Below are 19,211 nucleotides of genomic sequence, written 5' to 3'. Positions count from 1 at the left end.
CCCTCAGCAGCCAGTAAGAATTTTCTCCTTGGGCTCCTCCCTCTGTCCGCTCCCATCTGGCTAAGCCCTGCTGGGATCCTAAAATCCCCTAGCACATGTTTTCTATACCTGCAGTTCACCCTCGAGGGGAGGACCGCCCCCAGATCGACATGGTCCTGGGTGGGAGCGGTGGTGCTCCTTCTCCCACCACACTGAGCGGATGTGTCTGCAGCCAGCCTGCTTCCCCGGGGGGTGGGATGATCTGAATGAAGGCTCCGTCCCTCCCCACCCCGTCCATTTTCTCTGGAAGAGAGAGGAGAGACGTGTGGGCAGGAGTCACGGAGGCAGTGGGAAATGGGATTGTTGGAGAGGAGAGGGCAGATCACAGCGTATCAAGCGGGAAGAACTGGCCCGGGGTGCCTGGCTGACGGAGACTGACGGGGTTGCGGGCCAGTGGCCTCCCGCCCGTCTGCTCAGGAGACACCAGCCTCCCAGAGCACCAGGCTCGGGGCCTTCGCTCTCTGCTCCGGCAGACGCTGAGGCCTTTGAGACGGTCCTCTCCCTCCCTTGCCCTGCAGTGGCCCCTGTCCTTGTCCCGGAGGCCAGGGAGTGACGGCCAGAGGCGTAGCCCTTGCTGTGACCCCACAGACGTCCCTCCTGACCGGCCTCTTCCACGTGGGGCATCTCCTGGTGCCTGAGCCCCTGGGAGCCACCTTCTGCGTGGAGGGCAGGGGGTGTCGCAGAGGGGAGCTTCCCGCGCCCGGCTCCTGCCCCGCCTCCACTGGCTTGGGCATGGGGCAGGTCGTTTAGACCATAAACTGGGGCTGCGCCCAGCAGATCCAAGAGCATGAGGGAGAAGAGGTGAGACCCCCCAGACTGGCACAGGGTCATCAGGGTCTCAGAGCAGATCCCTGGACGGTGGAGGCCCGGCAGCGCTAGGCCAGTGGTCTCCAGTGCCCCTTCCCCTTGGGGTTCTCTGACCTTGATACGTGTGTAAGTCTGTGTATTGTGTGCCCACCGTCTGTGTACGTGTGTGCCCCGTGAGCGTGTCTGCGTGCACGTGTGTGTCTGTTCGTGTGTGTGCGTGTGGACCTGCCCTCACTCCGGAGTGTGCGTGAACTCTGGTACCGTTGAGCGTTCAGTTCCCCGCGAGCGTCTGGACGGTCCTTGTGTCCGGGCGCCCCTTTCCGTCACGGCCACGGGGCAGGACCGCAGAAGTGAGTTTCCACGGACTGACCGCGCCGGTGACCGGCGTCCACAGCAGCACGCGGAGCATCACAAACACCCCGGAGCCCCCCGTGCCGGCCCCTCCTGCCCTCCACGGCACAGAGCAGTGTGGCCTGCCGCCGTGGGGTGTGCCGGCGGGACTGACGCGTGCCGTCCGGTGCTGTGCGCGCGCCCGTTCTCGCGGACGGACGGCCTTGCACGTGGGGACCACACACTGTGCGCGATGGGCCTGGACCGTGGCTGCTGACTCCTGGGGCCGTCTCTGAGGCCCCGAGTTGCCGGCCCTAGGATGTCGCCCTGCTCTCCTCGAGCAGGCACAGCACCAGGTGGCGTTTTCAGGGCGCCGTGTCCTTCCCGTCCTCACCAGCACGAGCCCTGGCTGCTCAGCACCCGTGGTGCTCGGTGTTCTGAACCTGTTCGGTGCCGGCCGGGCGTTGGGGCGGAGCACGGGTGTCTTGCTGCCATGGTAACTGGCATCCCTCTGACGATGAATCTGCGCTCCATTCCGTGCTTTGTCGGCCCTTTGGACACTTTTGTAGAGTGTTCACATTTTTCGCCCATCTTAAAACTTGAATTGTCTGCTTTTGCCTTGCCCGTTTGTGTGAGTTCTCTGGGGATCCTGGGCGTGAGTCCTGGGTCAGGTTTCTGTATTTCCAGTGACCGCCTCTGCCCGTCTCACGCTCTGAGTCCCGGGTGCTTGTGTTCACGTGTGGCCAGTGCCTCGGAACCTGTTTCAGAAAAACCTCCGTCTGCTCCAAGATCACCACGTTCTCTTATGTTTTCTTCTAACCATGTTTTGTTTTACCTTCTGTTTGTAAATTTGACCTCCCTCAGGAGTTGGGGTTTGTGTGTGCTGTGTGGTCAGGGTGATTGGGGCATCCCGTGGCCCCCACACCATTTACGGGGGAGACGACCCTTCCCCCCGGCCTCCGTCTGTCCATGCGTCGGTGGCTCTCGGTCGTCACCACTGAGACTCAGGCGTCGTGACATTTGCCACATGGTCCCACAGGCTGCATGGCTCGTCCGGGCCCTGGGTCGGGTCTGAGATTTCAGGTCGTTCCCCACATGCTTACTGAGTGCCGCACGGAGGCCGGGCCTCACTCGCTGTCCATCTCCGCATCGCTGACCTTGTTTCCCCGGGGTGGACGGGCTTCTTCCAGGCCGGGAGGGAAGAGGTGGGACACATGGCAGACAGTGAGGCCTTCGTCCTCCCAGCCGCAGCCTCAGGGAGGAGGAGGCTTCTTTCCCAGCCTTTGAAAGTGGCCGCGCCTGGTCCCAGGGCCACCCTCGCGCTGGTTTCGGGGGTCAGGCAAGAGGGGGTTCCACGTTGGCCAGAGTGGGCCGGTGTCCGCTCACCGGGGTGGGGGCTGCCCCTTCAGGGAGCAGTGGAGGGGGCCTTCGAGGTGGGCCTGCTGGCTGAGCGAGGGTTCTCCTGGGGGGTGATCAGGGTCCCCAGCAGAGGCGGGTGGATGAAGCAGCAGAGAAGCTTGACACAGTGACTTGAACACCTGTGTCCACACAGAACCGGCATGTGACTGCTCGTAGCGGCTTTCTCCATAAATGGCCAAACTGGAAGCGACCAAGATGCCCCTCGGGAGTGAGCGGACCCGCAAACTGGTGTGTCCGCACAAGGCAACGTGACTCAGCTTTCTAAGAAGAAATGAGTCAGCAAGCCAGCAGAGGGGGGGTGGAGCCCTCCATGCACAGCGCTAAGTGAGAGCCGCCCGTTTGACGAGGCTCCGGCTGGCCGTGTTCTGGAAAAGCCAGAACGATGGAGGCCGTGAGTGTGGGGCCAGGACACGTGATGTGCATTTGTCAGCACCCACTGAATCTGACCACACAGTGAACATCGACGTGTGTGTCGCTGTGACGTCATCCGTGAGGCCCGCGGGTGAGCGACCTTCCAGTGCTCAGAGCAGTGCCCGAAGCAGGACCGGGGCCGACCTCGGTGCCTGGGCAGCCGGGAGGCTGAACCCAGAGGCACGAGGGCCTGCGCTCAGCGTGACGCTCCTCACGCGCAGCACGCAGGTGTCGGACCCAATAACCGCGTGGGGGTGGGCGGCTAGGGCGGCAGGGGAGGGGCCGAGCAGGGCCACGCTGTGGCAGGGTGTGGAGGTGGACGTCCGCGTGAACCTGTCCTCGGTGTAAAATAGACACAAGTGGCTGGGCTCGCAAGTGTTTGTAGACTCGCAGCTGAGCGAGGCCCGCGTCCACACTGGTAAGCCGTTGACGGCCCTTGTGCTGCTCATAACGGACGGGGGGCGCGGCCACGCGGGGACTCTGAGCTCTCGTCTCAATCTTTCTCCAAGTTTTGTACTGTTTTTCTACATCTGTGGACCCTGAGACACCAGGGTGTGTGGGAGCAGGGCCCCCAGGCGTGAGAATATTTGCCAGTAGAGCGTTTTGAGGGTGTAGAGCTTTCGAGATGCCCCTCCTCTTTGCTTTTACCACTGTTGTGCGGGAAGGTGGCCCGAGCACCTGCAACGTTCCGAAGGGCTGTCTCGCGGGCTTTTCCGTGTTTTCTCCCCCAGCTACTGCTTACCGCTCCTTGAGGCGGGCAGTGGCACCACCTTGGGCTTACTGATCAGGGCGTAGAGGCCTGGGGAGGGGGTGGCCGTCCCTGCCCTCACGCTCTGGTGTTGAGCCCCACGTCGATCACCAGAGCCTCGCAGCGTGGGTCCAGGCTGTGCTGACCTGCCCTGTGATCCTGCAGGGCAGCTACGACCAGAGCAGAACCAAAGTGCTGCACATGAGCATGAACCCGGCCAGCGTGGCCAAGCAGCGGCTCCGTGAGGACCAGGTCCGGCTGCAGGAGGAGTGCGAGCAGCTACGGGAGCTCGTGCGCGCCCTGGAGCAAGGCGGCCCCGTGCCTGCCGGCCTGGAGGCCGCCGCCAGTCTGCCTTCGTCCACGGCGCTGACAGGTAGGTCCGCACCCCCCGTCCGTGGGCCGTCCTGTGGGCAGGGGGCGGCAGGAGGGCCTGGGACCGAGCACCTCGCAGCTGCAGGTCACAGGATGGCACAAGGCAGCGGTGGGGAAACGCTTCCCAGCCCTTTTTCAGTGTACACGTGTCCCATCAATCATGAGTAGGTCCGACACTCATGGAAACGGGTATCATCTTTCACGGGGCTAAGGACCTTGCGCAGAGCCCAGCGCCCGCGCAGGTGAGCTCAGACTCGGGGAGCTGCCTTCCTAACGAGGCCGCACCCGCCCTCTGCAGCCCCGCAAATCCGGGCGACAGCCCCCGAGCCCGCGGCTCGTCCCTGCCTGGGCGGGAAGGTGACCCTTCTGTTCCCACGGAGTCCTGTGCTGGACCCGCCCTGCGAGTGCAGAGACCGATGGCCCACCAGCAAAGGTGGGCGTGTGTGGGCGCCCCGCTTGCCTGGGGTCACCGTCCGCGGTGAGGGCCGTGTGCGGAAGCCAGCCTCTCAGCGGTGGAGCGTGGCCAGGAGGGGGCTCCCGCCCAGCCCTTCCTGCCACAGCTCTGGCCGGGTCGCTGGGCCGTCAGCGTCACTGAAGGGGCCCTCCCGACAACCTCCTCAGGTGGCTCATCTCATCCCCGCGGAGGCGGCAGGGCGCTAGCCACCCCTCGTGTCCCTCACTGTGCCCAGCCCTGCCTAGGACGTGTTCTCCACGTGTCTTCTTGGTCGGGGGTCTTGGACACAGCCCCCCGTCTGTCCCGTTTGTCTTTGCCGTCAGCCTGCCCTGGGGTGAGCCGGCGGGCACTCCCTGGGAGGTCTGGGGGTTTTGTTTTCTCAGTGTCAAGGAAGATGTAAACCCACAGAGATGTTGTTGTTTGCTACAACAAACTTGCAATCGGGAAGTTGGTGGGCGGGGGGTTGAAGGGTGAGCAACGGTGGAGCCGGGAGCCTGTTGGAGCTGTGCCCCGGAGCCCCCACGGCCGGAGGTGGTGGCGGGGGGCCCCGGGGGCAGAGGATCAAGGGCGCTTGCCGGCGGGTATAATTACAAGCCGTCGGCCCCCAGGTCCTCCACCCAGCACCAGTGGTTGGTAGTGGCCTCTCCCCCAGCAAAAATGAAAAGAGGAAACAGAAAACCAAGGTGGTTCTCTTAGAGCCTGCGTCCCAGAGAGCAGGTCCCACACGGGCAGGGCCCTCCCAGGAACTTGTTAGGGACCCAGGATGTCGGGCTCTCTGTCAGGCCTGCTGTGTCAGACATGCCTGTGGCCCATGGAGGGTCCGCGGATGGGAACACCGACGCGAGCACAGAGGCGGTGCGCGTGGGTGCCTCGACCCCCGCCCCACCCCCCTCCCCCCCCGCCCACCACAACACCCTCCGGACGGGCTCCTGGTGCGGGACCTGACATTAGAGGCCCTGGCAGACCAGGCCTGTCCCCGGCAGGACCCGCAGAGCCCTCTGCTCACTGTGAGCAGGGGCCCAGGACTGTCGGCCCTGAGGGCGAGAACAACACAAGTGGGAAGAGAAAGCCCTCGAGGGATTGGGACACCTTCAGAGAAGGAGAAGAATGTGTTGCTTTACTTTGAAAAGTGTTTTCAAAGAGGATACACGTGCAGTTCTGGAAGTTAAAAACACCGAAAGTGAAATGAAAATCTAAACAGAAGACTTAGGAAATTGGGGGAGGTTGTGTGAACAGGAGAGCAGAGGCCGGATGAAGGTGGGAGGGGTGTGGGGTCTCCGCGGCTTGTCTGGTGGCTCCAGGAGAGGCGGGGACCCCGGGAAGCACGGCTGGCCGGAGAGAGGCGCCCCACACTGGGACGCGCCGTCCTGGGACTTCTGAACGCAGGGACGGGGGGACCTGTTGCCTCCCGGGGAGGGAGAAAACGGGCCGCTCCATTCCCAACTGCGGCCCAGGGGGCGAGAAAGCCTCCAGGGGCGGGGCTCCGGTGCCTGAGGGACTGGACGGGGCTCACGGCCAGCCCCGCGCTCAGGTCTGTCAGGGAGGAATTCAGTTCCGATTCCGATGTTCAACGTCTGGAAAACCCTACCTCGCCGTTCCCGCTCCCACGAGGCCTGTGGAGGATGCGTACCCATGAAAGGAGAGCAGGAGCCAGGGAGCAACACAGATACGGGAGGCCCGAGCGCCAGCCCTGGAGAGATGAGGAGGACCCAGGACAGCCGCCCCAGGGGCAGCCGGAGCTCAGGTTGAGACTGGCCAGAAGGCTCTGGAACCACTTCAGACAGATGAGGTTGCAGAATGTAAGGTGTCCAGTGTCTTGAGAGACGCTCTGGACCAGAGCTTCCCTTACCTGTGTGCCGGACTCCCGGCCCGTGGTTCCCACCGCACGGTCAGGGTGCTCCAACGTGGACACCCGGTAGGGAGGTTTGTCGAGTCGGTCACGAGTACCCGGAAAACAGCCACTGGAAAAGCAGGACCGTCACCAGCTGCAGGGGAAGCAGAAAGTGTGGGGGAGAGAGTCCTGGTCTCCTGCCCGGCCCCTCTCGTGTGGCTGCAGTCAGGACAGCGTGGGGTTCTGACGCAGGCAACTCAGGGCATCGTGTCCTGGGAGAGGGCAGAGGGCGGTGGGCACCCGCTGAAGGCCAGAGATGAGGCAGAAAACACACACGGGCCCCCGCCCTCGGGCACCCCAGGTTAGCACAGACCAACGGACCTCGTAGGAACGTAACCAGTTCCCTGACAGAGGACGTAAAGGGTGCTGACGGTCCAGACGGGTTCCCTCCTGCTGTGCACGGGACACCGCCTCCGAGCTGGCCTTGCAGAGCGGCCCCCGAGTTCAGTGCGGGGGGGATGGCTCTCAGGTGGAGCAGGTGTGCCGTGGCAGGCGGCTGGACTAGCGGCGGGGGCCTGGCCTCCTGAGGAGCGCAGCTTTGCTGAACAGGAGAAGGACCCGTAGGGCTAGCCGGGACGGGGGAGGGGCCGCAGCCACCCGCCCTCCCTAACCGTGCCCTCAGAGTTCGGGGGAGAGCTGGTCTGAGGTTCTGGTGGATCTTTGACAAAGGAATTGCTGAACAACCCGTAGCAAGGGCCCAGCCTCCTGGGTCGGCAGGAACCTAAATCCTCAGCCTCCCCCAGCTGGCTCTTGGCTCCTCACAGGGCCCCCTGCGGTACGCAGGCTAGGCCAGGGAGATTATTAATTGCAGCTTAATTAGGTAACGCATTAATATTAAAATAACCGAATCTTGTCAGCAACACAGTGAAGGCGATCAAGTTTGTCACTGCCTGGCTGTGTGGGTGCAGCTGATCCCAAGGTGTCCCTGCGTGGGGGAGGGTGGTGGGGTCCAGGGCTCCTCCCTGGGACCCCCCTGCTCTGCCTGGGCACAAAGAGCAGCTTGCTTCTTCCCTCAGCCGCTCTGTCCTCTCTGCTGGCTTATGAGGCAGCTCGTCCATGCCGTGGCCAGCGCCAGTTCAGCTGGCGGGGAGCCGGGGGGCCGGAGGGCCACGGGTCGTGAGTCCAAGAGGTGCCGTCTAGGTGCTAGCGTTCTGGGGTGGCTCCACAAGGCACAGGCCATCTGAATGTCTGCCGTCCCCGTGCCCTCGGCAAGAGACTTCCGCTGGCTCGCACGTAGGTGAGGGTAGGGTGCTGCCACGGCGGAGATGGGGTGGACGCACCGTGGCCCCCCGTGGCAGGGGCACACAGTCCCATTAGCCAGCAGCACTGGCCGCCCGCCACCTGCTCGACCCACAGGTGTCAGCGGGGCCTGTCCCTGCCCTTAAAACAGAGTGAGGGGAGAGCCGTGGGCATCAGGGGCCTCAGAGCAGGCCCTGGGTGCAGAGGGCCAGGGGAGGGGCAGACTGCAGCGGCTGGGCAGCTTCCCCGGGCCAGGGCAGCGGGCTTCGGCTGGGCTTTGTGGGCTGAGTAGGAGGGGAGAAGCGCTACTCTTCCAGGCAGGGGTCCTCCGAGCTTGTCCCCCACCCTCACCACATGTGCCCAGCCCTGTGTGGGGCGCAGTGAGGGCTGCCAGCAAGGAATGCACGGTCTGGGTGGGGAAAGAAGACCGATGAGCCAGAGAATCCAGGGAGCCACGTAGGGTGTCTCCAGCCACCTCCCACCCCCACCCCAGATGAGCTCTCCCGTTGTCCCCCAGGGGCGGGCCCTGGGAGCTGCAGGAGGGTCCTGGCCTCGGGCTCTCCTGACCCACCCGCCCTGCAGAACAGCCTTCACCCCCGAGGCCTGGCAGCAGGTGGGAAGGGAGGGGTGGCCTGGGTCTCTGAAGCCACTGGCCGGTGCCTGCGTGGCGCACACGTGGGGCGGATCTGAAAAGCACCACGGAGGCTTTAAAACAGAGCAGACATCGAACCCGAGCTTCCAGAATGGGGTCGGACACACCCAGGTATCAAACTGCCAGACACAGTGCTTTGGGAGCGTTAGCCCGTTTTCTCGGGGCCTGTTCTTGGTGGGGACGGCTGGGTCCCTGGTCAGCGCGTGGTTGGCTTCCTGAAAACTGGCCGCGTCCCACAGTGTCCGCGCGTGGCCCGTGGCTGTTTCCCCGCGGGTGCTGATGCTACAGGGGCGGTTCTCTCGTGTGTGTGCGTGTGCACGCGTGTGCATACGTGTGCACGCATGTGCGTGTTGTGTGCAGCGCATCGTGTCCTACCTGGCCCGTCCCTGGTGTCTGAGGATGGGCGCCTGCAGCGCCTTGGGCCATCCCTGCGTCCTCTGGGGTAGGTCTCTGTTCCAGTTTCCCCCTTTATTGGGTGCTTTTCTTTGTATCAAGTTCAGGGAGTTTCATTTTCTAGCAGCGTCTTCTCAGAGCAAACATGTTTCATTTGCTCTCGGACAGTGAATTTTCCTTTTACAGGAGTCTCATCTGAGAACCCTGCCTGACCCAAGGTCAAGACACTTTTTTCTTAGTTTTCTACCAAGAGTTTTTCAGTCTTACAGTTAAATCTGTGATCCGTGTAGAGTTGAGTTTTGCATACGATGTGAGGTTTAGGTTGAGGTGATTTTCTAGAGGGGTTCACGTGACGTCCAGTTGTTCCAGCGTCAGCTGTGGAAAAGCGTGTTGTGCTTCCACTGAATTACCCTTGCTCTGTGGTCCTTCCGCTCGCTGAGTTATGTGCACCCCATCTTCTGTCCCTCTGACCTACGTGTCTGTCTCTTCGCTGCCACCACCCCAACTGGTGGCCATAGCCGGACACTCATCATCGGTACCGCAAGTCCTCGGACTCGGTGCCTCCTCTTCACGAGCGCCTGGCCCGTCCCCTTCCCGCTGCCTCTCCACACGAACGTGCGAGTCAGCTTGTCTGTATCTACAGAAATCCTGCTGACACTTTCACGGGCATCCCATTAAATCTGCAGATGAGCTTGGGGAGAATCGTACTTCTAGGTGGTGAGTCTGTCCACCCAGAACATGATGTGTCTCCACTGACTCAGGCTTCCTTGGATTTCCCTCATCAGTGGTTCCTAATTCTCTCTGCACACACACCCACGAAGTGCTTTGTTAGAAATGTCCCGAAGCGTTTCCTTGTTTTAAATTCTTGGAGTTACTGTGTGTGTGTGTGTGTGATCTTTGTGTCTAGAAGTACGGTTGGTCTTGTGTCCTGTGACCTCACAGAACTCACGTACCAGTCTCAGGAAGGTCTTGTTTGGATTTTGTTCGTTTTATTCTTTGCAGTCGTGCCATTTGTGAAGAGGGACTGCTGTATATTTTCCCGTAAAGCCTGGGCGCCCGCGTTCCCTGTTCTTGCTCTCCTGCCTGGCTCGAGAGTGCGCGGCGGAGTGGCGGTGAGCCCGGCACTGCTCTGAGCTGCGGGCTGTGTGTAGATGCCCTTTGTCCAGTTGAGGAAGCCCCTCTGAGCTTGCTGAGGGGGCTTATCGTGTTGGGTGCTGAATTTTGTGTCTCCGTCGACAGGATAAGAGGCCAGTGTGCAGGATTTTACTCGTGAAGTGTTTCGACTTGGATTCCAGGCTAAAGTCCTCCTGGTGGTGGTACGTTCGCCCACTGCATGTTGCCGGATCCAACTTGCCAATATTTCGCCAATAATGTTTGTGTCGTCGTTCCTCCTGGTCTGTGGTTGTCTTGTCCGACCCTTGTCTAGTTTGATTATCAGCATAATGAATGAAATGGGTCAGAAAATGCTCCTTCCTCTTCTGTTTTCTGGAGGAGACGGTGTCAAATTGGCATTCCCTCCTCTCCGGCTGTTTTACAGACACCTGCTGGACACCATCTGCACCTGTAGATTTGGGTCGCTGAGGGTTTCTCATAGTTAGAGGGGCCACACACAGTCTGTACGTTGAGAGCCTCTTCCCCAGTGTGATGGTGTTAGGAGGTGGGGCCTTGGGAGGTGGTGAGGTCATAAGGAAGGGTGGGGCCCCCATGAATGGGACCGCTGCCCTCAGAAGAGAGACCCAGAGCGCTCCCGCGCTCCTTCCACCACGTGAGGACACAGAAGATGCTGTCTGTGAGCTGGTAACTGGACCCGCGCAGACCCCAGGTCTGCCGGCGCCTTCATCTCAGACTCCCCGGCCTCCAGAACCGCGAGGAGTACAAGCTCGTGTTGATAAGCCAACGCTGTCTGCAGTGTTCTGGGACAGCAGGCCACATGCGCTAAGACCACGGGAATATCGGCTTATCTGGTTTTTCTTGGGTCAGTTGTGGTAGTTTGTGGGTTTTTGTAGGAATTGGTCCTTTATGTCTAAGTTGTGAAATTTACCACAGGAATTGTTTGTACTATTCTTTTACTAATTTTATTATTATTATTATTTTTAAAGATTTTATTTATTTATTCAACAGAGACAGCGAGAGAGGGAACACAAGCAGGGGGAGTGGGTTCTTTTACTAATTTCATCATCTCACTGAGTCTGTAGCAATTACCCTCTCTTTCCTTCCTGATTTTGGTAATTTGTGTCTTTGCCTTTTTTTTTCCTTTGTCAGCTTTGATGAAGATTTGCGCATTTGATCAGTCTTTCAAAGACCTCGCTTTCAGTTTCATTGATTTTTCAGTATTGTTACTCTGTTTTCAGTTTTACCGATTTTTTTGCTCATTTCCTTGTTACTTCCTTTGGTCTGCTTGCTCTGACTTCCTCGTGTTCTTTGTTTGGTTTCTTTCTTTCTTTTTTTTTTTTTTTTAAGATTTCATTTATTTATTTGACAGAGAGAGACACAGCGAGAGAGGGAACACAAGCAGGGGGAGTGGGAGAGGGAGAAGCAGGCTTCCCGCTGAGCAGGGAGCCCGATTCGATTCGGGGCTCGATCCCAGGACCCTGGGATCATGACCTGAGCCGAAGGCAGACGCTTAACGACTGAGCCACCCAGGTGCCCCTTTGTTTGGTTTCTTAAGCTGGAAAGTGAAATTGCTCATTTGAGATCTTTTTTTGTTTTCTAAAATAAGCATTTAATGCTATAAATTTCAATCTGAGTACTGCTTTAGCTGCATCCACAAATTTTAGTATGTTGGAGTTTCATTTGTGTTCAGTTCAGAAATTTTTCAAATTTCCTTTAAGATGTTCTCTGTGATTCATACATTATTTAGAAGTGTGTTTTTAATTTCAAAATGTCTGGGGATTTTCCAGGTGGCTTTCTGTTATTGATTTCTGGTTTAATTCCATTACATTTAGGGAACACACTTTGTATAATTTGTTTTTTAATTCAGGATTTTTCTGATGGCCAGTACTGAGCGATCTTAGTAAATGTTCCGTGTGCACCCAGTAAGAAGGTGTATTCTGTCTGTTAATCAGTGTGTTTACACCATTTATATTTAATGTAGTATTTTAATACGTTTGGAGTTAGGCCTGCCATTTATGATTAGTTTTGCTTGCTCTCTGTGTTTTATTCCTGTTTTCCTATTTCTACCTATTTCCAGATTCTTTGAACATTTTTTAGTATCCCATTTTGATATATCTTAGGGTTTTTTAATGCATTGTATCTCTTCGGACACTTTTTAAAGTGACTTTTCTAGGGATTGATTACAGCACACATGCTTACTTCTCACAGTGCCCTTACATCTGCTATTTTACCTGTTGGAATGTCAAGGTCTTACTGTGACAGGCTTTCCGCCCACCGGCCCCCCGTTTGGTGGTGCTCGCAGGTCATTTCCTGCACATACGCCGAGAACCTGCCAGGAAATGTTACAGTTTTTCCTTTGAACTGTCGTACGTATTTTAAAGAGCAAAAGAGGAAAAAAACAGTTCAGGATTTTTACCTAGACATTTAGAATTCCTGTGGCTTTGTCTTCATTCCTGAAATTCCAGGTTTACCCCTTTTATCTGCTCCCCAGGTGTTTCTTTCAGAGGACACGTGCTGGTATCAGGTTCTCGGGGTTCCCCCCACGTGGTGACCCCATCTTGCCTTCACTCCTGAAGGACGCGCCTGCTAATTCTGGGTTAGGGGTTCTATCAGCATTATGGAAATCGACATCGCTTCTCTACCTCTGGTCTCCATGGCTTCTGATGACTCATCTACAGTCATCCGGATAACCTGCCCTCAGTGTAAGAGACCTAGAGCGTCAGAAACTCAGATCGCGGATAACGGTGTTTGTAAGTTAAAAGTGGGGGACAGGAGAGCGGCAGCATCTGGGGACAGGGGACCTGTACACTCGATATGCTCTCTGCAGCCGGTTTCAGTGGTAAATACTGTTTCCGGGTGGACGATGACACACGAAGTCTGTGTGGGGCATCTGTGGAGTCTTGCTTGGTGGTTCTACCATCTCTGTCATCCTGGGTCAGCACCTGTTGGCTGTGTTGTTTCCTAGCAGGTTAGTATTTTCTTGGTTTTTCAGATGCTGCTTAATTTTGGATGTTCTCTGTAGGTTTTGAATGCCGTGTTGGGAGATTCTCAGTCTTTTTGCTGTCCTGTGGAGAATGTTAATCCTGGTCGGTTGGTTTCAGCAGGCAGACTGAGGGGACAGTCCCCGTGCCCTCTGAGCTGTGCTTCCACACCCGCTCAGTTTCAGGACCCGCACCAGTCTCCCCGGCCCATATGGGTGCCAGGCATGCCCCCCAGAGTCCCCTCTCCTGATCCCCCCCAGTTTCTGCTTCCCTGAGGCTCTGGGCCAGAAACCCAGGGCTTCACTTTCCTTGCTCTGCTCTGTGTATTCCCCAGCTGCGTCAGCATGAAGGCCAGCGCCATGGGGTGCAGCTGGGATAGCAGCTGCGATTCACCCCAGCGTCCTGAGGTCACGGCTCTGGAGGGCTAGGTGCCCAGCCAGCTGCACCTGCCCCTCCACGGGGTTGCCAAGGACCTGGAGGAGAAGGGGATGAGAAGAGGAAGAAAGAGGGATTTCTCCTACCTCCTTCTCTCAACTCTGCACCCAGTGCTCGCTCACTGCATCCAGCCCGGGCTTCAGTGCCTGTCGTCCGGGGCAGGACCCAAATAAGCAACAGCAACCAACCTTGGCAAACTCAAACTGTAAAGCCCACCCAGTGTGAAGGAGGTAGCCCCAACAGTCCCATGATTGTTGCAGGAGTTGGAGCTATAATCAGGAAGCTTCCAAAAAAGACCTCGCCAGGCCGGGTGCTTTCACTGGTGAATTATACCAAATGAAGAACAATTAACACCAGCTCTGTACAAGCTCTTCAAGAAAAGTGAAGAGGGAGCGCTTTCGAACTCATTTTATGAAGCAAATATTATCCTAATTTGAAAACCAGTGACAGGACAGAAAATAGGACCTATAGGCATTTATTTTTGTATTCCAGGATTCAAATATCCATTGATGTCATCCACCGCATCAATGTGATCTAATCAACTGATGGAGTAATTTGACAAAACTCAACACCTAGGAAAACTCAGCAAACTAAATGAAGAGGGGGCTCCCTCAGCCTGACAAAGAGCGTCTGCGAGCACCCCCACACCAATCTGTGCTTCCCCAAGACCAGAAATAAGGCAGAGGTGGTTCTAGCGCCCTGAGTAAGCATGGAGGAAGTCCCGGTCTGGGTCGCCAGGGAAGAGCAGGCATAGGGACGCGAGGGGAGGGAGCAGAAGTGTTCCTCTGCAGACGACTCTCTGGGTATAAAACCCCAAGGAGTAAAACCAAACACGAAGCCTGGTGAATTGAGTGTGGCACGGATGGTTGTGATCCAATGGATCTTGCATCCTGAGGTGGCAGGACCCCCGAAGGGTCCCTGCTGCCCACTGAGGGCCCGGGTCCGCTGCAGTGCTCGGCCGTGGGGCCGGAGCCCGCGTCCTGCCTCTGGTGACGTCTCCCTCCTGCCACTTGCAGGAACGTGTTTGAGGTCCATGCACCTCGTCGTGTGTGTCACCGAGTAGCGTTCATGGTCGGACCTCGCTTTGTTTAGGCTTTCGTCGGCTGGCAGACGCTGAGGGGACAGACGCTTCTTGGCTCATAGGAATGTTGCTGCTGAGGACGTGGCACCATGAGGCTCTGTGTGCGCATAGCCTTGCACGGGGTGGGAGTGGAATCGGGGTTTCTGGTTCTTGGGGTGTGATGGGGGCTGGGTTACGTTTGACCTTTAAGCAGCTGCCAAGTTGTTTTCCAGAGCGGCGGCGGCATCTCAGGGTCCCTGTCAGGGCCCCGCGTGCCCCTGGTGCTGCTGATTCCCTGGCCTCCGGGGCGCGGCCGTCTGCTGGGGTTGGGTCTCCCTGACGGCGAGCAGCATCAGGCACGTTCCCACAGCTCATGAGCCGTTTGCACGTCTGCTCCAGTAAAGCGTCTCTGTTAGTCTTCAGCCCGGTTTTAGAGTATTTGTTTTCTCGTGATCATTTTCTTCATGCTGCCTTTCAGTAAGCGAAAGTTTTAAATTTTGATGAAGTCGAATCTACTCGTTTTTCCTTCTGTGCTTAGTTCTTTGTCTAAGAAATCTTGGCTTGCCCCGGCGTTGCCATCTCCCAGTTTCTTCTAGAAGTTTTTAGACCCGTGGTCTGTATCAAACTAACCTTTGTATGTGATGTGAAGGAGGGTTCAGCATTCATTTGTTCCTATTCAGAGGTCCAGTCGTTCCCAAGACACCACCTGTCTCCGACCCACCTTGCTAAGGGCTGCAGGAAATCCACCGGGAGAAGCGCAGATGCTCACGGCCGTGGCTCAGAGCGCTGGCGGCTGGACGCTGGGGGGCTGCGCATGGCTCCTGGGGAAGGAGCTGGGGGGCAGCCTGCGCTGGTGGTGCACGCTGCCCCTGAGGGCTTGCTGCACAACGAACACAAACACCACTCGGGCTTCTCGCCTTTTTTATGAAAGCGAGAAAACCCTCTTTGGGTTTCTTTCAGCCTGCGCAGACAGGACCTCTTCTCACAGGCCGTTTGCCAAAGTGGAGGGGCAGCACGCGGACTGCGGGCCAGTCTCCATGGTCTGGATGACCCCCGCCCAACCTTACCGTTTGCATTCCCGTGTCCATTTCTGCATTGGCTTGCCGGCGTCGTCCCTGCTTCTCTGAATGGTCCAAGCTGCCTCCTGCCTCAGGCCCTTTGCACGGGCCACCTCCTGCCTGCCTTGTGCTCGGCTTGTGCCCTGGCTCCCTGGAGGTCTGCTGTGACCAGGGCCACTCTGCAGCCCCCCTCCCAGCCCTGCCTTCTGGTGCTCCATGGTGCTTACAAGCTCTGGAGACCACCCCGCCCTGCTGATGTGTGTTTTTATCTCTGTCCCGTATGGGAACGTAACTGCCTTAGACCTGGGATTTTTATGTGTGTCCACGCTGTGTGCCCTCAGCCTAGAATGATGCCAGGCATGCAGTTTACTCTTGTCACATCCTCGTTGGGTAATTCACCAGCCCTTCTAAAGTCCCTGTCCCTGGGGCTGCTCACTGTGAGGGCTCGGTCCTGCCGCTGCTGTTGAGGGGCAGGGAGATCGTACTCAGACAGTCCTCTGTGGCGGCCACCCACACCCCCAGGTGCCCACGGCCACCGTGGTGGTCACCTGCTCCCACAGAGGTCTCATCAGGCAGCGCTGGGGGTCAGAAGTCTAACATCAGGAGGCTGACAGCAAGGTGTTGGCAGGACTGCGTCCCCTGAGGCTCTGGGGGTCCTGTTCCATTGCTGTTTCTGGCTGCTGGAGGCGGCTGCTTTCCGTGGCCCTCAGCCCCTCTCTGAGCCCCATGCCAGTGGTGTCCTCTTCAGACCTGCACCCTCCTACCTCCTCTCCTCGTAGAAGCTGCATGAGGACCCTGGGCCCCTGGACCATCTCCACCTCCTTAATTCACTCCCGCCTGCAGAGCCCTCTTCTGGCTCTCCTCCGACAAGCAGACAGTCCTGGTTCTGGGCATCGGGCGCTGACACCTCCCCACGGTCTCTGTCTTGGTCACTCACCTGTTGACCTTCGGGAAAACGTCCTCTCTCTGACTTCACAAGGTCGTTAGGACTCAGGGGCGTACAGGCGTCAGCAGCCTGCTGGGGGCCCTGGACAGAGGCCGCGGACCTCCAGGTGGACGGTGTGGGGGGCCAGCCTGCTCTGGGGCCCCGGGAGTGTCTCTGCTTGCCCGTCGTGGTGTCTAAGGCTGGTGCGTATTGTAGTCCCGCGCGATCAGGCTGGGGCGGGCTGGAGGCAGAGGCCAGCGGGACGGGCAGGAGGGGCTCCTGCAGCCGGACCCGGGGAAGGGTGGGCACTCGTTCCGAGTTCCCACGCTGGGAGCGCACTGTGCGCCACGGCTGTTGTCCGGGAGAGCCCTGCTTCCCGCCGCGCCCAGCAGAGTTGAGCCGGGCTGGACTCTGGTCCTGGCAGCTTCTCTGCCCGCCACGTACGCTCCGCCAGGTCCCTTCACCGCCCTGAGCCTCACCTGGTGCTCGGCAGCTCCGTCGCAGAGGCCGCTCGGCCCGCACACGGGCAGCTGCGCGTCTCGGACGGGGTCGTGGGCACTGGGAGGAGCAGCCTGGCTCTGCGGTGAGCCCCCCGGCACGCTGACCCCCGAGGCAGGCCCCTAGACTCCAGGGCTGCCGTCTGTCCCTGAGCGCGAGGTGCCTGCTGCCCGAGAGTTCTGCTTCCCTCTCGGGCTGCACGTCTGGCACACTCCTCACCCCACGCCCCACCTTCCGGGGAGCCCGGCCCTGAGGGCAGCCTGTGTCCTCGCCCCTCTGGATCGCCAGAGGGCTAACTCGCTGCCCCCTTGCCCACCATCTGTCTCCCCAGCCTTCCCTCCTCCAGAGCCTTCGGTCTGTGAGCAGCTGCAGCCGCTGAGCCGGTTCTCCATCCTCTTCCTTCATCTGCCTGGCTGCGTGCGTTAGCAGGTTTTAATAGACTGCCACATCTCAAAAGCAGGGAGAGAAAGAAAGATTTAAGATCTTGTCCTGCCCAAAGCAGACAGATTGACTCGAAAATGACTCGTCAATAAAAGATGAGCTCTGGGAGGCTCTTCCCTCTTCCGAGAGGAAGCGCACCTTCCAGGGACTCGGCTGCCGGGAGCCCGCTGTTGGAAATTAATAACGCACATGCCGTGCAGAACAGAGTAGGAGCGAGCCTGCCGCAGCTGCTGGCCTCTCGCCTCCTCCCGCGGGCCCTCCCGCCTGGTGGCCCCAGGCCGCCACTGCTCTGTGAGCCCAGCAGGTCACCTGCCTGGGCACGTGTGGAAAGAGGTTGCCAGAAACTTGTTAAGCAGTGGTGTCCTCTGGTTTACGTCTCAAGGGCTTTGTGAGGGGTGTGCCTGTTGTGTGCGTCTCTCGCCTGGATGGTTTCTGGCTCCAGCGGGTGTGTGTGAGCGCACGTACGTGCACGCATGAGTGTGCGTGTGTGAGCGTGCGTGTATGAGTGAAGCCTCAGGCAGTTTGCTTCCAACGGTCTGACCCCCGGGTCCCCATGCCTGGAACGGAGGCTCGGTGACGCTCCTGGGTGTTCACGTAGCGTAAGATGAGCTGGCAGGTGTGCAGGGCGGGAGGCCTCCACGGGGTGCGCATTTCCTGGCCCTCGTGGAGCCCAGGACCCTGCCCTGATGGGGTGTGCGCTTTAGTCGGGAAGAAATGTACCCTAAACCACCAAGCTAGTGAAACCAAGTCGGAGGATTGTGAGCTTGTGCAGGGACACTGGGGCGCTGGGATCCCGGAGGAGCCCCTGCGGGTGGCATGGCTGGGTGGGCTCGAACGAGCAACTGAGGCCGGACTTTGTACCTGAGGTGGCACATCGTGTCCAGGGCTGGTTCCTCCTGGCAGCACTGGCGCTGCCTGGTGGGCTGCGGGGGATCCATCCCGCCCCGAAGTCCTGGCGGGAATGTCCGGCTTCTCTGCTCCCTGGCCGGGTGACAGTGAACAAGGCACTGACCTTCTCTGGGCCTGACCCCACATCTGTCAGCTGCCCGGACGAGGGGCCGGCCGTGGCCTTCCACCAAGGCTCAGCTGGTCCTCCACTCCCGAAAGAGGCAGCAGGGTGGGGAGCCTGGCGCCCGGTGGGGCGGGGGGGGGGGGGGGCATCCTCCGGGGCTTCGACTGTTCTCTGTTCTCCGTGGTGGGGGAGGGAGCCTCCCCAGGAATATGATGTCACATGAGCTCCCGCCTGTCACCCCGGGACTCTCTCACCCCGTAATCTGGTGGGCTGTAATTGCTGGTGTCTTTTCAGATCATTTTTGTGCAAGGTGACGAGCTGCCTGTGGAGTGAGCATTGATCACACAGAGATGCCCCTGTTAGGAGGCTGGCACCGAGCTTACCCCGGGCGGGCGTGTGCCAGGCAGCCGGCGGTGGGCACACGCGCTGCTCATCTGCATATAATTGCAGGGCGAATGTCTCCTCTCTTGTGTAAAATGTGCAATTTCCGGCCCAGCAGGGGAACATGGGCTCATAATGGAGAGACCTTGTCCCAGGGGCCCTCCAGCTGCAGGCGGCTCAACCGAACCGTTCCCTAGGGATGCGAAAGGCTGTGTCTAGTGGGTGGCAGGGGCCCGTCCGCCGGTCCCCGAGGCCCGCAGTGGGGGTCAGCGGAGTCTGCTGCGGCCTTCCGTGGGAGGGCCTCCCTGAGTGCTGTGCAGGGAAGGGGGGTGGGTGCCTGGACGCCTCTGCAGGCTGCCTCCCGGCCCCGCTCCTGGGATTTGGATTTGGGACGGGAAGGCAGCCTCCAAAAGGAGCCCATCAGAGGAAAGCCTTGCTGCGTTGGCGTGGCAGCCCTGCGGCCCTTGCAAACACGTCCCAGGGGCTCGGCGCCCACAGAGGGTCTGCCTGGGGGTGCGGTCCAGCCGGCAGGCCTGCCTCCTCCCCGCTGCT

At 59.1% G+C, this 19,211-nt stretch overlaps 1 protein-coding gene across 11 annotated transcripts in view; it reads left to right on the top strand.

Moving 5' to 3' along the window:
* The window catches only part of MAD1L1 (mitotic arrest deficient 1 like 1), a 312,404-nt gene that overhangs the window by 243,597 nt on the left and 49,596 nt on the right, over positions 1-19,211 (top strand). For all 11 annotated transcript variants that reach the window (XM_034988250.1, XM_034988249.1, XM_034988247.1 and 8 more), the window contains one exon: positions 3,920-4,127. In XM_034988250.1, coding sequence (XP_034844141.1) covers positions 3,920-4,127 — 208 coding nt within the window. The remainder of the gene's footprint in view (positions 1-3,919; positions 4,128-19,211) is intronic.

Source organism: Mirounga leonina, unplaced genomic scaffold (genome assembly GCF_011800145.1).
Source record: "Mirounga leonina isolate KUSES-001 unplaced genomic scaffold, KU_Mleo_1.0 Mir_454, whole genome shotgun sequence".
NCBI classification, from domain to species: Eukaryota; Metazoa; Chordata; class Mammalia; order Carnivora; family Phocidae; genus Mirounga; species Mirounga leonina.
Note: the sequence above shows the minus strand (reverse complement) of the source record. Positions and strands in the feature narration are given on the sequence as shown.